The sequence below is a fragment of the Brachyistius frenatus genome, unplaced genomic scaffold (genome assembly GCF_029030835.1).
Source record: "Brachyistius frenatus isolate BFR_SWC_R1_liver_20210118 unplaced genomic scaffold, ASM2903083v1 Contig_31, whole genome shotgun sequence".
NCBI lineage: Eukaryota > Metazoa > Chordata > Actinopteri > Embiotocidae > Brachyistius > Brachyistius frenatus.
The window spans coordinates 2,342,277-2,359,547 of NW_027210630.1; the positions used below are offsets into that span (position 1 = coordinate 2,342,277).

Below are 17,271 nucleotides of genomic sequence, written 5' to 3' on the forward strand. Positions count from 1 at the left end.
ATTTCAGGTGTCTGTTCCAAACTCACTAACATGTTTTTATTTTTACGGTTCATAGCTCAGGATTAAAACATAGACATCCTCACTTGTTTTTGTTTTCTCTCTCTCCATTTAATGATTTATGATCATCACAAGGCTGGAAGACTCCAAAGCAAATTTGCAAAATTAAGTCCAGTGTTCATTGGTTTGATCCACAAACCTCTGACAAAAACATCTGAGTTTTTAGCTTGCCATATGTTCGCTTATTTCCCGGTGTGTCCAGCACAACCACCTTTACAACTACATTTCCGTTTCAGTTTTTGTACAGATGAAACAAACAATATATTACATTTTAAATGGTAAGCATTGTAGGTGCTTTTGTTAGCTTTGGACACAGCTACACTTGCTGTTTTCAGTCTTTATCAAGCGAATGCTGGCCCTAGCTACATATTTATTGAATAGACGTCAGACTGGTATTGATGTTCAGGTCTAATTGTTGAACTAACCCTTTAAATGTAAGGGTGATTGTGAGGTTGTGGCTGTGGTGCCCTCCAGCTACAGTACTAAAGCCATTTCAGGCAAGCTTGCAGTGAGTTCAGATTTCTAACTCGGTATGCTAATAAAAACCTGAGATAAAAATAACACCGGCAGATTCATTAATTAGCATGAACACAGCTGCTCATTAACACTGTGGCCAGAGACAAATAATTACAGGGAGACACTGCCAGTCCCCAATGCATTATGAACAAGGCCTTCTCATTTGTGTAATGTCTTTTGAAGTATATATTTCAATTTATGTTGTGTTTATGAAATTCATTTCTCATAAGATCAGTAATCAGACGGATGATTGAAGCACAAGACAGTTATGTGACACAAGCTTTTTACTACTAAGTACTGTGCAGGTGCATGCATTGTGGCTTGTGTCACACATTCCCAGCTTGAGGTGACTTATCTCTACATGTGTATTACAGTACACAGTTTATGTTGCACACAGCCATTCAGGTGCAACAGTTACAGACAGGCAAGTTGCAACTTAAAGGGCAATATCTTTGTGGGTTTCCCTATACACATATCACACTGCAGCACATGAGATAATCAATCAGGATTGGGGCATGCCACAGTAAAATATACAGGAAGATGACCACCTCTGCCTAACTGGCTGTTGGTCCCTCGTGTGACGCCAAAACATTTCATACCCACCGAAGCATGGTATCTGCATGACTTCTGAATGGGCCCCGATGTATCTGGCACCAAGGCAACTTACAGTTGTAAGTTTCCAAGTGAAGCTGCCGCAGATCCGAATTGTTCAAGGGCATCCCCCATCACTCTATTGCTGATGAATAGTTTGTCCCTCCTTGGTCACCACTGTGGACCAGGAACATCCTACAAGCCTTGCCATTTTGGAGATGCTCCAACCTCGTCGTCTGGTCAGAAACATTTTGGATGTGTCTTTAGACCTGCCCAATTCTCCTGCATCCAACACATCAACAGCAGAAGCTTGAGATCCATATTGTAAGACATTGTTATGCATTATCCAATAAGGGCAATGAATTTGATCAAATCGGGTTACAAAATTTGAGATTTGTCTAGTTTAGTTTTAGATTTCATTATTCCCAGTTCTCTAGCATTTCTCCCACTTCAGTGTTTCCAATACCCATCCTTTTACACACTCACACACACACACACACACACACACACACACACACACACACACACACACACACACACACACACACACACACACACACACACACACACACACACACACACACACACACACACACACATACAGTATTCAGGCATCCATACTTTCGATTTGTTGTTCAGTAGCTTGTATTGATCATGGTTGCTCTTGCTTCTTCAAGGAATATAGCCCACTGGAATTTGCCCACACACCTCTATGTGTGTGTGAACCCAGGCGCCACACACTCATGCATGTGTATAAAGGAACAGTGAGTCCTATGGGACTGCTTAGCAATTTAGGGTGTATGATTGACTAGCTCAGGAATTGTTCCTCAGAGAAAGATTTCAGTTCAAAGAGAGGGAGGAAGAGACAAAACCAGAGTTTTGAAAGGGGAAGAGTGAAACAAACAGTGTTTCAAATTAGTGCATGATGTCTTTGGCCCAAGCATCACTGATCTTTGTCTTAATCTTAGACTCTTGCTATCTTATCAGTATCATGTATACATGTATCCCTTATGTATTCTGTGGATGCCATTTATTGATCTAACCCTCATTTCAGTTTTGAATCCCTTTTTAAGTCATTTTGATTCACGTTGTGATATAAACGGCATTTAGATGAATGAGTGAAGGAAGGAATACAAATCAAAGAAAGAGACCAAATAGAAAATAAGGAAATTAAAAGAATAAAATCTGAAAAATGTAAGATGCAACAGGAACACTAAGAACAGGGGCAAAACATGCTTTATGGTCAACAGCATGAGGGTCACTTTACATGCCAGTCTCATTCTACAGCTGAGTGAATGAGATGTGTTAAGGCTTTTCGTGTAAAATGAAATCAGTCACATCCTGCCTGAGAGCCTTTTAAAACACAGGATTAGACTCCTTTGCCAAAGAACTAAGCTACTGCCTGAAGCCTAACAAAACACCACACAGTCAGGAATATGTTGTGTGCAGAGAGCAGAGCACAAGTGAGACAGAAAAAGAAAAAAAGAGTGAGTGTGAGTCTGTGTGAAATAAAGAGAGAGATTATGAATAGTGGGAAGAGACACAGCTGGAAGGAAACAGCAGCTAAAGACACATTGCGTAAGTGTGCGGAGTTGGGGGTAATTGATGGTCTGCTGTCTGAAGTAGTCAATATCCTGAAGATTGGGTACATCAAGTCAGTTGGCTGCAGTTCAACCTCCCTGCAGGCAGACAGAAGGAAGTCTCAGGCTTTTGATAAAGCAGGGCCACCCTCCTGTCTTTTAATATTCACATATCTCCACTAAAGCTCTTATTAGTGGGCTTGCATCTTATTGGTGGCACTGTGTCTGAACTCACATCATTAAGCTCTGGTAATGCTGTCTTTGAGTTACAGAGAGCTCTGTGTAAAGGGATGGTATTGGTGTCTACATACAAGGGATTATTATTACTATTGTTATACTTTACCTTACAATGGATTTTTCAAAAGGCTGAGATGAACCGGTTCTTTATTTTTCTCCCTTCTTGTCTTCGATGTGCACACGTAAAATATTAATGTGAACTGCAGACTGTGGTTTTTGTGTTTGAGCTCACCAGTCAACAGTGACGGAAGTGTGCCAGTGCAAAAGTGAACAGCTACAAATAACCTCTCACAGGCTGGCTGTGAAACTTTAGATGCAGTGCTTTTTAAAACACAGAAGCTGCTTCACTTTGTACAGATCACTTCTAAATACTGAGGTTTATTTTATACTTACAGTCTATTTCTTTTGATTTAATTTGAGTTAACATTGATTTAAATACTATCATAAAATCCCTTAACATTGTCTCCTTACATTTGCACAAATTTTTTAAAAATATTTTAACAAAACATGCATGAAAATGAATGTTTTTTTTTTTTTTTTTCTATTTCTGCCTAATTTTCTATTTTCTGGCTTTTTCCTTTTTTTCTCATTCTCTTTACATTAGAGATATGTTGAAGTAACTAAGGGACCAGAGTACTGTAAATTTCTTTAACAGACACAGAAAATCAAAGGAACATAGTTGTAGTCCACTTTTTATGCAGGGATGCAGTGGAGCATTAAATATAGTGATACATCAAAGAACAAAAATCAAGCTGTCATTCCCCTATGCAAAGACATCTTCTCTACAGACACACATACTGTAACAGGCACAGCCATAGTCGGGAATGGTGCAGAAATGGAGTCAGTAGACAGGGCGACAAAGATAGTCAGCGTAGCAAAGATCCACCGAGCCTCAAGTTGGATGAAGCTGCTGCACACCATACTTGTTGCCATCCAACCCATCACTTCAATAAAGGAACTACCCATCGTTTTAAAAATATAATGCAGTAGAAATCAGATTGAAGTCAGGAAAAAACAGCAAACTATTGAATAAGCAGTTGTGACTTAAAATAATGCTACACTTTATCACACCCATACCAGGTGCCAATGCTTCAGCCCCGGACCAGCTGAGTTTGGCTTTAGCATGGAACAGAGTGGACATCGCTCGCAGTCAGATCTTCATCTACGGACAGCAGTGGCCTGTAAGAAGCACGTACAGTAAAACTAATGATCCACATCCTGCTACAGCTGAATTAATTATATTCACAGAGTTTGTTTGTTCTTGCTGGATTGTCATGAATGTGATGGAGTGCACTGCTTAAAACAAAACAAAAATTAGGGCCTAATTGTCTTTGCACCATGCCTTAGTTTCTAATTGAAGAGCATAGAAGTTATTTACAAGTCATGTTCTTCATATTAGTACCTGATACAGCTTAGAAAAAAGTTGTTTACATCAATGGAAAGTAATTAGAAAGAAATCAGTTCTCCTGTGTAGGTTGTGGTATGTAGTGCATGCTGGTATTATATGTCTTCTCTGCTCTGTGTGCCTCAGGTTGGTTCCTTAGAGCAGGCAATGCTGGATGCCTTAGTTCTGGACAGAGTGGACTTTGTTAAGCTGCTGATTGAAAATGGTGTCAGTATGCACCGTTTCCTCACACTCTCCAGACTGGAGGAGCTCTACAACACGGTAATAACAAGTATACATACAGTGGGGACAACATGGTTTCTTCTAAACATAGGCTGTATCAATTTTTTGTTGTTGTTGTTGTTTTTTGTTTTTTACAGCGACATGGACCATCAAACACGCTGTATCACCTCGTCAGAGATGTCAAAAAGGTATGACCATCACTGCCGTCACTTTAGTTCTGTGGCTGTTCAGTCACACTCTTTGGGAATGTGATATATTAAAGAGGACGTGTTTGACTACATAGAGTTTCAGTTGCTTTTTTTTTTGTGGTGTGTGTGTTGTTACTCTGTTTGCATCAATTTGCATATCTACATTTTAGTAGGCCTAGTTGCTGATAACTGCAAATAGAGGCCGGCTTTTCTCTTTCAGCTGGAGTTGCGGGCTGCAGCGGCTGTCTAGAGCTATGCACGACTCGCATCCCTCTCATGACTCCTTAGCAATTTACTCTGTTCTTTCTCTAAGGCACACACCACCATGGTAAACAAACACGACATGTATTAAATATTGTTTTATCCACAGAACTTGAGCAAAGTGAGGCCACAGTGGAACTGCTGTGATGCTGAGGAAGAAGAACTTGTAGTTTTAATTTGTATTATTAACACCATTGTTTAGTCTGGCCTTATTTATATGGACTATTGGCTGATATCTTGAATAGTGATATTGCACAATCCCTTATATGAAACAGCCTTTTTTTCCATCCACAGTATATTATTTTTGTGTTTAGTGGATGAAATAATGGAATCATCTTTTAGTATGTTTTGGCTGACAAAAATGCAAACACAACAAAGTCTTCATTATATTTTGCTGCACATCTCCGATAGCAATTTTATAATTACTGGAGATAAAAGACAACAACTTAGATTTTATATTCACTTTACGCCTGCGAGCCAATTAAGAGCGGTCCCAATGTAGAGAGATGAATGAGGGGTCAGCAATATCACCGTTAGCATTAAGATGTGTTCTTTTATTAACGTGTTACTGTAATGCCACACGCTCCTCTGAGAGTCGCTCAAGAAGCTTTATGTTGTAATCACCTCTGCCTTTAAATACAGCTCTAATTTCATGTTGGTGTAGAAAGAATATGCAGTTTACAATGCATAACATCTCACTAAGCCATTTCACTAACATGCAAAACACAAACTGTAGTGCATGGCATAATATTACCATTTTCTTTTTGCAGAGCTGTATGTAATTGCATTAGTGTCGATGGGTGTTTGTGTCATTGTTGTATCATGGTATGACGCTAATTAGATCTAACTGCTGTCCCTTGGGATGAGTCTTCATGCCATCCCTGTTTCCTTTCTTTCTCATTATTCCCCGATGATTGTTGGGCTGTACAGTCAGCAATTGGCAGATATTATTTTGATTCAAATTGCAGGCGTCACGCTTATATCATTGGTGAGGGCCAATATTTGGTGCCTTTCAGGTGTAATCTGGTCCATTCATTAGATTGCATCACAGTTGAATCAAGAAACAGGAGAATAGCAGCGACTGTCTTGTGGACTACAGCTGCCAAAGCAGAAATTGGTTTTCCTGATAGTAAATAAACAATGTAGCTTTGTGGCCAAGGGTCGTTTGCAATGCATCTTGTGCCTTCTGTGTCACACATCAGGGGAGGGTTGAGAAGAAATTCAAATGTGGTTTTACCTCTGAGTTTGCTTTGTAAGTTGAAAGTATAGCCAGAATCAGCCACAATATTTTGGTTCTATACATTATACTACATATTTTATTAATGTCTATACCCTGATTATGTGACAAGCTGCTGTAGTTTGGGCAAAACTGTACCCCCAAACAAATACAACTAGTATAAGCTGTTGCAGTGAATGCCTGGGCTATGATGTATGAAGGCAGGAAAGACAAATTAAAAAGTTATTTAGTAGTGCAGGTTCCCCATTAGTAAGTCAGCTGAGACTCTAAGGGCCTGATTTACTAAGATCTCAAATAAAGGGCACTAAATTGCGTGTTTTTTTCCCAAACGTTTGCACATTTATTTTGCACCCATTTTGCAGGTGATTTACTAAGAGTATTTGCGTCAATGATATCAGGTGCAACCACAGAGCGACCACAAAAAGGAAAACTGATCCCATTGAAATTAAGAAATATAAAAATAACAAGAACAAAATGCTATATAAGAGATTATGCTGTGGGGAAAACAAAAAGGCGGGAAAAAAACTAGCTTAATAATAAAATGTCAGCAATAAAAGAGGAGGGACGGTGGATGAGTTGCTTCTAACAAACTCTGAGCAGCAGGTCCAGCTCTTTCCTTGATGAGCAGGTGAATTAGTTTCATTCAGTGCCTCGCAAGTGCTCGGGAACCTTATGTAACTGTGGATTCTGCAGGACACATTCAGGACCCGAGACAGCACACCTGACTAACAGGACTGGGTGAGATATCCCGCAGCGATAAACCGAGACAGGAAAATGCTGAGTCGTAAGAAGTTTTTTAATTGCTGGTATTTCATAGCTTCTCCTTGTTGGCTGTCAATCATCATTCAGTTCATTCAATAACTCAGAAATGTCATTGCTGGACAAACTATATGGCTGAATAATTTTTTGCCTCTGACATCTCAGAAATGTTTAAACGGGTGGAAAAACACATTCTCCACATATTCTTTGCTTCTCTGCATCTCCTTCTCACCACAATAATAAGAGAACCCGTCTCTCCAGATTTGCACACCTGATTAATAAATGCCTTTCAGTCGGACTAAAATACACACAAAATAATTTTTTTTGCAGGTGATGTGAAGTTTGCGCGTGATTTTACACATACAAACTTTTAGTAAATCAGGCCCTAAGAGTTTCCCAACTATACTGGAATATTAAAACCACAGCAGCACAGTACACAAGGTGCAAACAAACAGTTATTGGCTTGAGCTTCAGCACTACAGGGAATTAAGAAGGCTCAGCTGACCGGTGACTGGTTCATGTATGAGGTATATACATGCATATGGATGTATATGTAGAGTCAGCACCATAGATGTATGAATATAAGATATAAATCAGAATTTGCAGTCTTGTGAAAAGATAAGTTTGTTGTATAGCCAATGGAAAATATTTTTTTAACATATTTGGACAAGTACAGATGTGATACTATTTGACACAGTGCCTTTTAATACAGGTGATATACTTGAATAAATAACATAGAATTAAGATGTTGTTATTTTCATGTTTTAAATATATTCAGTAAATAAACACATCAGTCACATTGCATTTGGTACACCTTCAAATCCATGAAATTCAAATCAGGGTCTTCAAGATTAGATGTCATTGATAAGAACCAGAGGTTTAAATACAACAAGTGGAACCTCTGACATCGAGGGTCTGATGTTCTCTTTGCTGTTGGAGTTTGTGATGTAATCTTGCTAAGTTGTAGATGCATATGAGTCTATCAATGGATTTTGAAAAAAATCTCCAAATGAATAAATGTTTCCGCTGTGAGGAAAATAATCTACAAATGGTGTAGATTTTTAACGACTGCCAATTTGTACAAGACTGGCCGCCCCAGCAGATTCAGAAATTCATTCGATGCAAAAAGAAGTCTAAAAAAATGTCATCACTGGATCTGCAGGTAACTCTTGCAACTGTTGGTGTCAAAGTGCAGACAAAGACTGAACAATTTTGACCTGCATGGGAAACATCCCCAGAAAAAAGTCTTAGATGTCCAAAAAGAACATTAGACTGAAACTACAGTTTGCCAATGAACACACAGGCAACAATGATGATCTAAGCACACGAGCAAATCCATCAAGGAATGGGTCGAAAGCAGAAGAAATACAGGGTTACGGAACGAACTTTTAAAAACCCAGATTTGCATCCCATTGAAATGTCGTGAGGGTTTTTGAAAGGGGCAGTGCATTCAAGAAAAGCCTCAAATGTCTTGCAAAAGAAGGAATTTTGCACGACAGTGGTCAAAACTTTCAGCCAGCCGATGTCAAAGCCAAATCCAAGTTATTGCTGTGAAAGGGGGCAATATTAGCTTCTGATGCCCAGTGAGTAGTTGTTTTTTTACATAGAGGATTACTACATCTATAGATATTTTGCTGGAATAAATGATAGAAAAAGAAAAATGTTCTTATGGTGTTGTTCAAGTATATCTCTTCCCATTAATTTCCATGGGATGCACTTGTTTTTTTCACACGACTGTATGTAGGGCACCACCCATCAAATAGTGATCAGTAGGACAGAGAACATTTCTAGCATCTCACATCTGATTGCAGCACAGTGGAGATGGTGTCAGTGTAGGTGTAAAGATATGTCAGACATGTAAGTGGTGTAGCGCAAAGGAACAGTGGGGGCCAGGATAAAGACTGCAGGGTCTGGGGTTGATGTTGAGGGCAAGAGGAGGAACAACGAGTGTTGACATGGCAATAGTCCTCACATAAAAGTACTTCTCTTCCAATAAGGAGTCTTCCCTCCAGCATTAATAGGTGTCTGTCTATCTTTCCACGCTATTGCCGCTCTCTTCCATTCTAATGAGTCATTTCCACTTTCTTTCTCTTTTCTTCTCTTCTCTTCAGTACTGCATTGAACCTCCCTGAGAAGATCTCATTATTTCCCTAAATGCAAATTATGACAAATCATTCAAATTTGTTTTACCTCCTTTGTAATTGTCTTCTGACATTACACTCTCTAATTCCTACTGCACCTGAAATGTAATTGTCTCCTCATTTTCAGCATCTCTGTGAATTTAAGAGAGGAAGTTCAGTTCAAGGCTTTAAAGGGTCACAGTCTCAAAAGGTTTCTGGAGTAATACCATACCTGAAACTGTGACCATTTTTGGATTTAGACACTTTTTTTGGTTACAATGTTTGGGGAATATTTTTCAAATTTCTACATTCAAACCAAGGTCCGCAAAGTTTTAAAGAATTCAAAACATTAAATGAGGAAGTGAACCACAGAGATAACAATTTATTAGAGAGAGTGGAGGAGAGATCTTGCCTGAGAGTTTCTGTGTATCTCATTTCCCCTGCTCTTGCTTATCATGCGGTTTACTCACTGACATTGTGTGTTCTTTCCAAGCAAGAATATCCAGGGTTCAGTTGGATCTACTTCAAGGTGAATCCGATAATTACGTTTTCTTTCATAGCCCAAAACAGTTTGATATGGATTTTGTGAAGTGAGTGTGTATGACTGTTTGTTTTGTTTTGTACTCTTGTTTCCCTTCGTTTGTTCATCAGTCGATGTGGGTTGTTGCTTGTTAACACCGTTTGTTTTTTAGGGAAACCTGCCCCCCGACTACCGCATCAGCCTCATCGACATTGGACTGGTGATTGAATACCTCATGGGTGGAGCATATCGCTGTAACTACACCAGGAAAAGATTCAGAACTCTTTATCATAACCTCTTCGGACCCAAGAGGGTGAGTGATCGGTTCTCACCTTCATTAGCATCCCACCGTTTAATCAATTTCAGCCCTAATGTCATTAATGGGAGGAACAGTGTCAGTGAAATGAGCCTCATGATCAAGTAAGAGCAAGATGGATAATATAAGCAAATTATGCTTTAATAATAAAATGTTAATCAGGGATCATGCACTCAAAGGGAAAGTCCACCTTGCTGATGCAAGTGGTTGATTAGCATGTAGTACATGTATAATTTTGCTGATTGCGACATGACAATGAGCAGGATGTACTTGAGACTTCAATACACAAATTGTGGCAATTTACTGTTTCGTATATGTTGATTTTAAGACTTGAAGATGATTATCATCTTTCCTTTGCTAAGATAATCAAGTTCTCAAACATATCAGGAAATTGCAGTACAGAAATATTGTGTGTAGAAATTAATGGGCCCAAGTAAATAAACAAAACTTTATTTATGAAGTACGTTTTGATCATAATGTCAACAAAATTAGGATTACAAAGTGCTTTATTGCTACAAAAAAATATACAAAACAATAAACAAAAAGAACAAATTGGAGATTTACTATCTACTGTATATCAGACTAAACCATTAGGTTTAAGCTGTTTGTCTTTAAGGTGCAGCTGCTACCTAGACTCTCAAAAGAATGGGATTTGCATTTGTCAACCTAATTCATAAAAATGGGAGGGACAGAAGATAAGGAACATCTCTCAGTATAATCCAATACAGTTCAACAGCACCACAAATTACAGCCTCCAAAATGACCATAAAAATGAATCAACACCTCTCTCAATCAGATTAAATAAGAAGTGAACATTATAATCCTAATGGAGGGAGGATTTATTTTTGGACTGTTGTAGTGTACGCTGTAATTTATGCTTCACCTGTCAGTGGTTTTAATGTGAAAGCCGACCGGTTTGAGGCTACATATCGCAGTCTGAAAGCCTAAATGACAAACACAAGTCCTGAAAAAACACATTTAGAAAAACTCAACATGATGTTAAAGAATGTATTGTTCCGTTGCAGAGAAGTCACTACATTCATATAAAGTGTGATTTCATGGGATCATGGTGCTGTTCATCAGCAGAGGTCAAACATAAGTGTCTCGGTTCCCCTATTATTCATTTCCACATCAAGTAGAGTGGCAGCGCAGCAGAGACGAAGCCTGATGTGACAAATCATCCCTCTATTGCAGTGGCTCTTTCATCATGTAACATTATGATCCAGAGAATACACACACTTCATTACAACCCCTACAGCAACTCATCTCACTGATTAGTACACTCAACCAAAGTGGAGGAAGTGATCACTGACATCATGTGTTTGGTGGTTGTGTCTTTTACACCACATATACTGCACAGTATATGATATATGTTCACGTTCTGTTGCTCTGATCTGTAATGCGCTCGTTCTGCCTCAGTAGCTCATACACCTCCCACAGGTGTGATGAAAATAGAAATATACACAGCTGTGTTAAGCGGCATATTTCTACTTGATGTTGCACTTTAGTGTGTGTATGTGTGAGCATATATGTGTGCGAGTCTTTGTGTGCCTGTTTATCTCATTGTATGAGATGGCATGGCAGCAACAAAGCAGCTGGAAAGACACAGATAACGCGTGAGCAAAAGAACAGCAAAGAGACCAAGCAGAGAAGCAGAGAAAGAGAGAGTCAGTTCCAGTTTATCTGTGATTTTCTGGATGAACTGAATGCGCGGTCACAGAGTCATGTGCATGCACACACAAACACATGTTAAGTAAGAACAAAGCCTTGAAATAGATGTAGATATCAAAATCCCCACAGGAAACCTGGGTTATTTTTACCAACTCAGATGATGGCTCATGAATGCATAATTCATACATGCCCTGCTTTAATACAGATGCGCAGTACTGTACCAAATGCTCAAATATACTCTTCTTTAATACAGGCAAACACGCAGCTGGAAGAAATTATTGCCGTTCACAAAGTATCCTGTCAATCACAATAGCACAAAATGCTACCCCTCATTTTAAAGAAATACATGAAATGGAAACTGAGTGACTTTCTATATTAGAAAATATTTCTGGCCCTATGTGAGTCTGTCTGTCTATAAGTCTGTGCTATGCTTACAGAATAAATTGCACTTTAAAATACATTCGACAAGGTCTTGTTCTGTTTGTTTATGTTTTTGTTGCTTTTCTAGCCCAAAGCCCTGAAACTGCTGGGGATGGAGGTGAGTCTTGATCCCATCAAGGTTGTGATTCAGTCATTCTTTTACTCTTCCTCTTCCTCATCCCTCGACTCTTCTCACTTGCAACACGTGTCAAGTGTATAGTCGGTGTGCAATCTGTTCAGCACAATAGTCGTCAAGTGTGTGCCGTGTGCAGTCTTTGAAAGGAAGACCTTGAGATGTATTTAATTTATTTTGCTGGCAATCTGTCTACACCTCTGAGTCATGTGAGGGCTTGTCATCATATAAACAGTTAACAAAGCAAACCAAGGTTATTTTCAGTTTATATTTCCCTCAGATTTATAATTTTTTTCAGATTTGACAATATATCAGCCCAACGCTTCAGACAGTTTAAATGCATATATCTCATATAATGCATTTCAAAGCAGTCAGGTTACATTTAACTGAATAGGAATTGACAGGATTACATAATATATTGTGTGTGTATGCACATGTATCCATGGTGTACACACCATAAGGCATCCACATCATAAAGCTTTTATCCCAGCGTGTGTCTCAGAGGTATTTATATCTAACATGCATGGCTGTCCGTTCCTTTGTGTTTCTGCCTGTTTGAAATACACCTTCCTGTGCCTCAATGTGAGTTCTGTCTTGTTTTTGCCTGTTAAAATCGACTTATCTCCCTCAATGCTTCGCTCTAAAGCAGTTTATTATTCAATTAGTATGGTACCCTTCTATGAAACGAAGTTCATTTATTTCTAAACATCCATAAAATCATAATGAGTGTCACTTGCTGCATAATTTACTATTATCTTTCTTTGTCCAGATAATCTAAGGTTGCACCGAAAGTCATTTTTCAAATGGATGTAATTGACCAACTGTCAGTAGTCCTCAACGGTTAAAATGTGAAATTATTAGAGATCAATGCAGCCATGCTGACATGACATTTAGAGACTAACTGGCAGTGACTCTCTCTCCAGAGACAGTGGGCGAACCTGAAGACACTGACAGCTTCACCTCTAGCGGTGTTCTTTTTACTCATAAGTAAGGGAAAACTATATCATAAGAGTAAACCCTATAAAAAGATGATATGAAGATGTATATGACTCCATGACGCCTGTGTGTTCTCCTCCACCTGTCCTTCCAAAATCAGATTTTCCTACTGCATATGGAAAGGTGAACATAATTTATAAATATAGTGTGGAACTCGGGAAGAGTTTTACAGAGCTTTAAGTTATAGAAAAGATTCACCAGTGATCACCATAGAAAATCCAAGCACTGTCTGCACAGTTACATAAGTAGATGAGGATCAACCTAAAATATGTAGCGTGGTCCTGTTGTACTGAAATTCTTGCAATGAATATTGTCTGAAAAATCACATCTTTCTCTGTCCTCCCACCCTCTCACTTGTTATGGATCTCCACCAGGATGACATGCCAATCCGAAGAGGCCGCCAGAAGACGACACGTAAACGAGAAGAAGAGGTGGACATCGATTTGGACGACCCAGAAATCAACCACTTCCCTTTCCCCTTCCATGAGCTGATGGTGTGGGCCGTGCTTATGAAACGTCAGAAAATGGCTCTGTTCTTTTGGCAGCACGGCGAGGAGGCCATGGCCAAGGCCTTGGTGGCATGTAAGCTTTGTAAAGCCATGGCACACGAAGCATCCGAGAACGACATGGTGGATGACATCTCCCAAGAACTAAACCATAACTCCAGGTGGGTGACACAAATTACAGACATGCTCTCATTGTCCCTGCTTTTTTGTGGGGCTTTAAAAGGATTATTCATATCTAGTGGGATTCTGAGCGGGACTTGGAAACATGGAAACATGAAACAATAAATGATTAATTCATAGTTGAATTGGGAGTCTAGACGGGAACGTCTGCACCCACACTCCAGTATATAGGCACATACACACGCATAAACACACCAACATGCCTTCTTCCCTTGCAAGCTGGCCTGTTTTAGGTGACTCCAAGCTGTCATGGGATGTAAGTGACATATATAGGGAAATCTAATAACATGCACCATCGATAGTTAAGGATATACATTTGAGTTGAAGGTAGTAGTAGAGATGAAAATGTTGGTTATGGAAATAACTGTTAATGAGGGGGAATATTTTTATAGAGTATAAATTAAGCACAACCACACTAACTCAAACTCTGCCAACACACACACACACACACACACACACACACACACACACACACACACACACACACACACACACACACACACACACACACACACACACACACACACACAAACACAAACAGAGTTTCAAAGAATAGCCTTAGAACTGGCATACTTTTGAGTTTCCTTTACACAGAGAATTTGGCTGGCTTCCTTCGAAGAGCTCATTTAATTACATACATTTTTATATCTTCATGTAATCTTTACATAATTTGTGGCTTGTGGTGTTTGTGAATGTCTGTGTGTGTGTGTGTGTGTGTGTGTGTGTGTGTGTGTGTGTGTGTGTGTGTGTGTGTGTGTGTGTGTGTGTGTGTGTGTGTGTGTGTGTGTGTGTGTGTGTGTGTGTGTGTGTGTGTGTGTGTGTGTGTGTGTGTGTGTGTGTTTGTTTGTTTGTTTGTTTGTGTAAACTCCAGGGATAATTGTGTGAACTTGTGTTATTTATAATATGTGTCTGTATACGTACAGTAATGTTGACATTCTTCAGGGAGCTCTTCTTTTTTTAAAAGCACTTGCAAACAAGCTGTGTGAATACTGTTGCAATATTGGCTGTTATATAAGGCGGTACATAATATACATTATTTGAAAAGTGCCTCATAAAACAGAGGCAGCTGGACTATGTCATGTGCTGTACATCTGTCATGCTGAGCCCTTGTTTAGGGAATCCCCTGAGCTCTAGCAGTGTTAGTGCCTTGTTGTACACCTTAAACTGTAAAGGACTGATTGCTTTTCAGTGCAGAGTGAAATATTGTACTGTGTGTGTGTGTGTGTGTGTGTGTGTGTGTGTGTGTGTGTGTGTGTGTGTGTGTGTGTGTGTGTGTGTGTGTGTGTGTGTGTGTGTGTGTGTGTGTGTGTGTGTGTGTGTGTGTGTGTGTGTGTGTGTGTGTGTGTGTGTGTGTGTGTGTGTGTGTGTTTCTGTGTTTCTGTGTTTCTGTGTAGAAAGAAAGGCCATTCAGAGGCTGAAATTAGGGTAAAATCCTGTTCCCAGAATATTGATTATGTGTTTTTATCGGCTGGAAGAGGCCTGATTAAAATGTCGATGCAAGGGCTGATGTCATTATTAATATTTTATGGATGTGTTTGTGTTATCCGTATTATATGCCTATAATGTATAATTTATGCTTAATTTGTTAAAGAAATATTTCATATTAGCGCCGTAGTTTTGTAATCGTTACTTTGAAATCCTAAAGCAGCATTTAGTGTTCTTATTACATTTCTTAATGAAATACAAAAAATAAATAAGCATTTCAAAATCCCACGGTCTATATATACAAGTGTTTGTATGCAAATCTAATCACCTTCAGATTTTTTTGCCAGATGGTCAGTGATGTCTCGTTCAGTTTAACCACATTTTCCCATTTGGAGAAAGTTTGCTACTGTCCCTTTTCATGACTATGTTTGTCTTAATTGTATATGTCCTGAATATATTTTCCCAGAGAGTTTGGTCAGCTGGCAGTTGAGCTCCTTGACCAGTCCTATAAACAGGATGAGCAGATGGCCATGAAGCTGCTGACATACGAGCTGAAGAACTGGAGCAATGCCACCTGTCTGCAGCTGGCGGTAGCGGCCAAACACCGAGATTTCATTGCTCACACCTGCAGTCAGATGCTGCTCACCGACATGTGGATGGGACGCCTGCGCATGCGCAAGAACTCCGGCCTGAAGGTAAAACAAATGGGGCAGATGTTTGGGATAACCTGTAGGTGAAGAAAATAATTAAATAAAATGTCTGAGCACCTCACAGTGACTTTAATCTTTGGTTTAGAGAGACATGCTTGTATTGGAGTGCTTGAATCGCATTGGAGACGTTTGGCTTGGAAATTAGTTAGAAACCTTTTCACTTCCCAGAAACACTGCCAGAGAGGTGGCTGAAATCATTGCTATGGGTGGCGGCTGAGTGGCTTGCGCAGAAGTGGAGATGTTGTAGATGAAAGCAATCAGTTGTGATGAGTGAAAATGTCGGGATATGGGGTGCTGATTATCCTATTGATCTTATTGAAAACCTATGAATACTGTAAGTAGTTTTGGACATGATATACTGTACCTTATATTAGTAGCCAAACCTGCCTGTTGTCAGCTCATTACAATTATACTGTTGCCTCTACAGTATTGACTTGTATGTTGGCAGGTAAATAAAAACACGATGCAGCACAGATATTCCAAATGGGTAAATTTGAGACAATGTTTCCATGACATGATTTGTCCACCAGAAAGAACTGATAAGTTTATTTTCCAGCTGTAAAATGTAAAATCTTCACACGTTGTGGTCACAATTCTGATGTTATTTGCAGATTTGTTTTAAACTTTTGAGTATTGATTATAAGCCTGAAAAGTCCACTATTAGCCAGTTTCATATTAGAAGTAATTGTGTGCAGTAGTTTTGTGTGATGAATTAGAAATAGCATACATTAGTAATGTCCTGGTTGAATCTCATGCACACCCTGTGCATGTTTATTTTCTTTAGATACAAACAACCACAACCACACAGGTAACACCATGAATCCAAAAAGTTCTGTTGGTGAGAAGTTAACAAGGTTAAATATGGAACGCACTAGTGTTGCCATGATGACTCATAGAGAGGGTGCACTGGACTGTGACTTGTATATAAGTCACCACTGACAGTAAAAACTCCGCACTGCCTTGAAGTTTGCTGTGGACCAACAATCAGCACAGCCGTTTCACAATGAAGCAGAATCACTCTGTTTGCAAATACGTCATATCAGCTGTAGATTTTTTTTTTTGTAGTGGATACGGGACAAATCTAAATAATGCAATTTTGTTTGTGCATGTATAAACAGTTCACTTAAAGAGACCTTTTATTAATAACAGATTGATAATTCGGGTGAGCTTATGTAGGTGAAATTAGTTACTTAAAGAGACTGTGATGCCCGAAGTTCAGAG

The 17,271-nt window shown here is 39.2% G+C and overlaps 2 protein-coding genes across 12 annotated transcripts in view; both read left to right on the forward strand.

Moving 5' to 3' along the window:
* Positions 1–17,271, forward strand: part of klf9 (Kruppel like factor 9) — a 149,880-nt gene that overhangs the window by 106,787 nt on the left and 25,822 nt on the right. The window lies entirely within an intron of this gene.
* trpm3 (transient receptor potential cation channel, subfamily M, member 3) overlaps positions 1–17,271 on the forward strand; it is a 108,637-nt gene that overhangs the window by 73,626 nt on the left and 17,740 nt on the right. For 4 of the 11 annotated variants that reach the window (XM_069699864.1, XM_069699867.1, XM_069699869.1 and 1 more), the window contains exons 10-17: positions 4,062–4,162; positions 4,513–4,647; positions 4,746–4,796; positions 9,667–9,702; positions 9,866–10,006; positions 12,189–12,218; positions 13,604–13,896; positions 15,807–16,035. In XM_069699864.1, coding sequence (XP_069555965.1) covers positions 4,062–4,162; positions 4,513–4,647; positions 4,746–4,796; positions 9,667–9,702; positions 9,866–10,006; positions 12,189–12,218; positions 13,604–13,896; positions 15,807–16,035 — 1,016 coding nt within the window. The remainder of the gene's footprint in view (positions 1–4,061; positions 4,163–4,512; positions 4,648–4,745; positions 4,797–9,666; positions 9,703–9,865; positions 10,007–12,188; positions 12,219–13,603; positions 13,897–15,806; positions 16,036–17,271) is intronic. The other 7 variants (XM_069699866.1, XM_069699868.1, XM_069699870.1 and 4 more) reach the window with 3 other exon arrangements.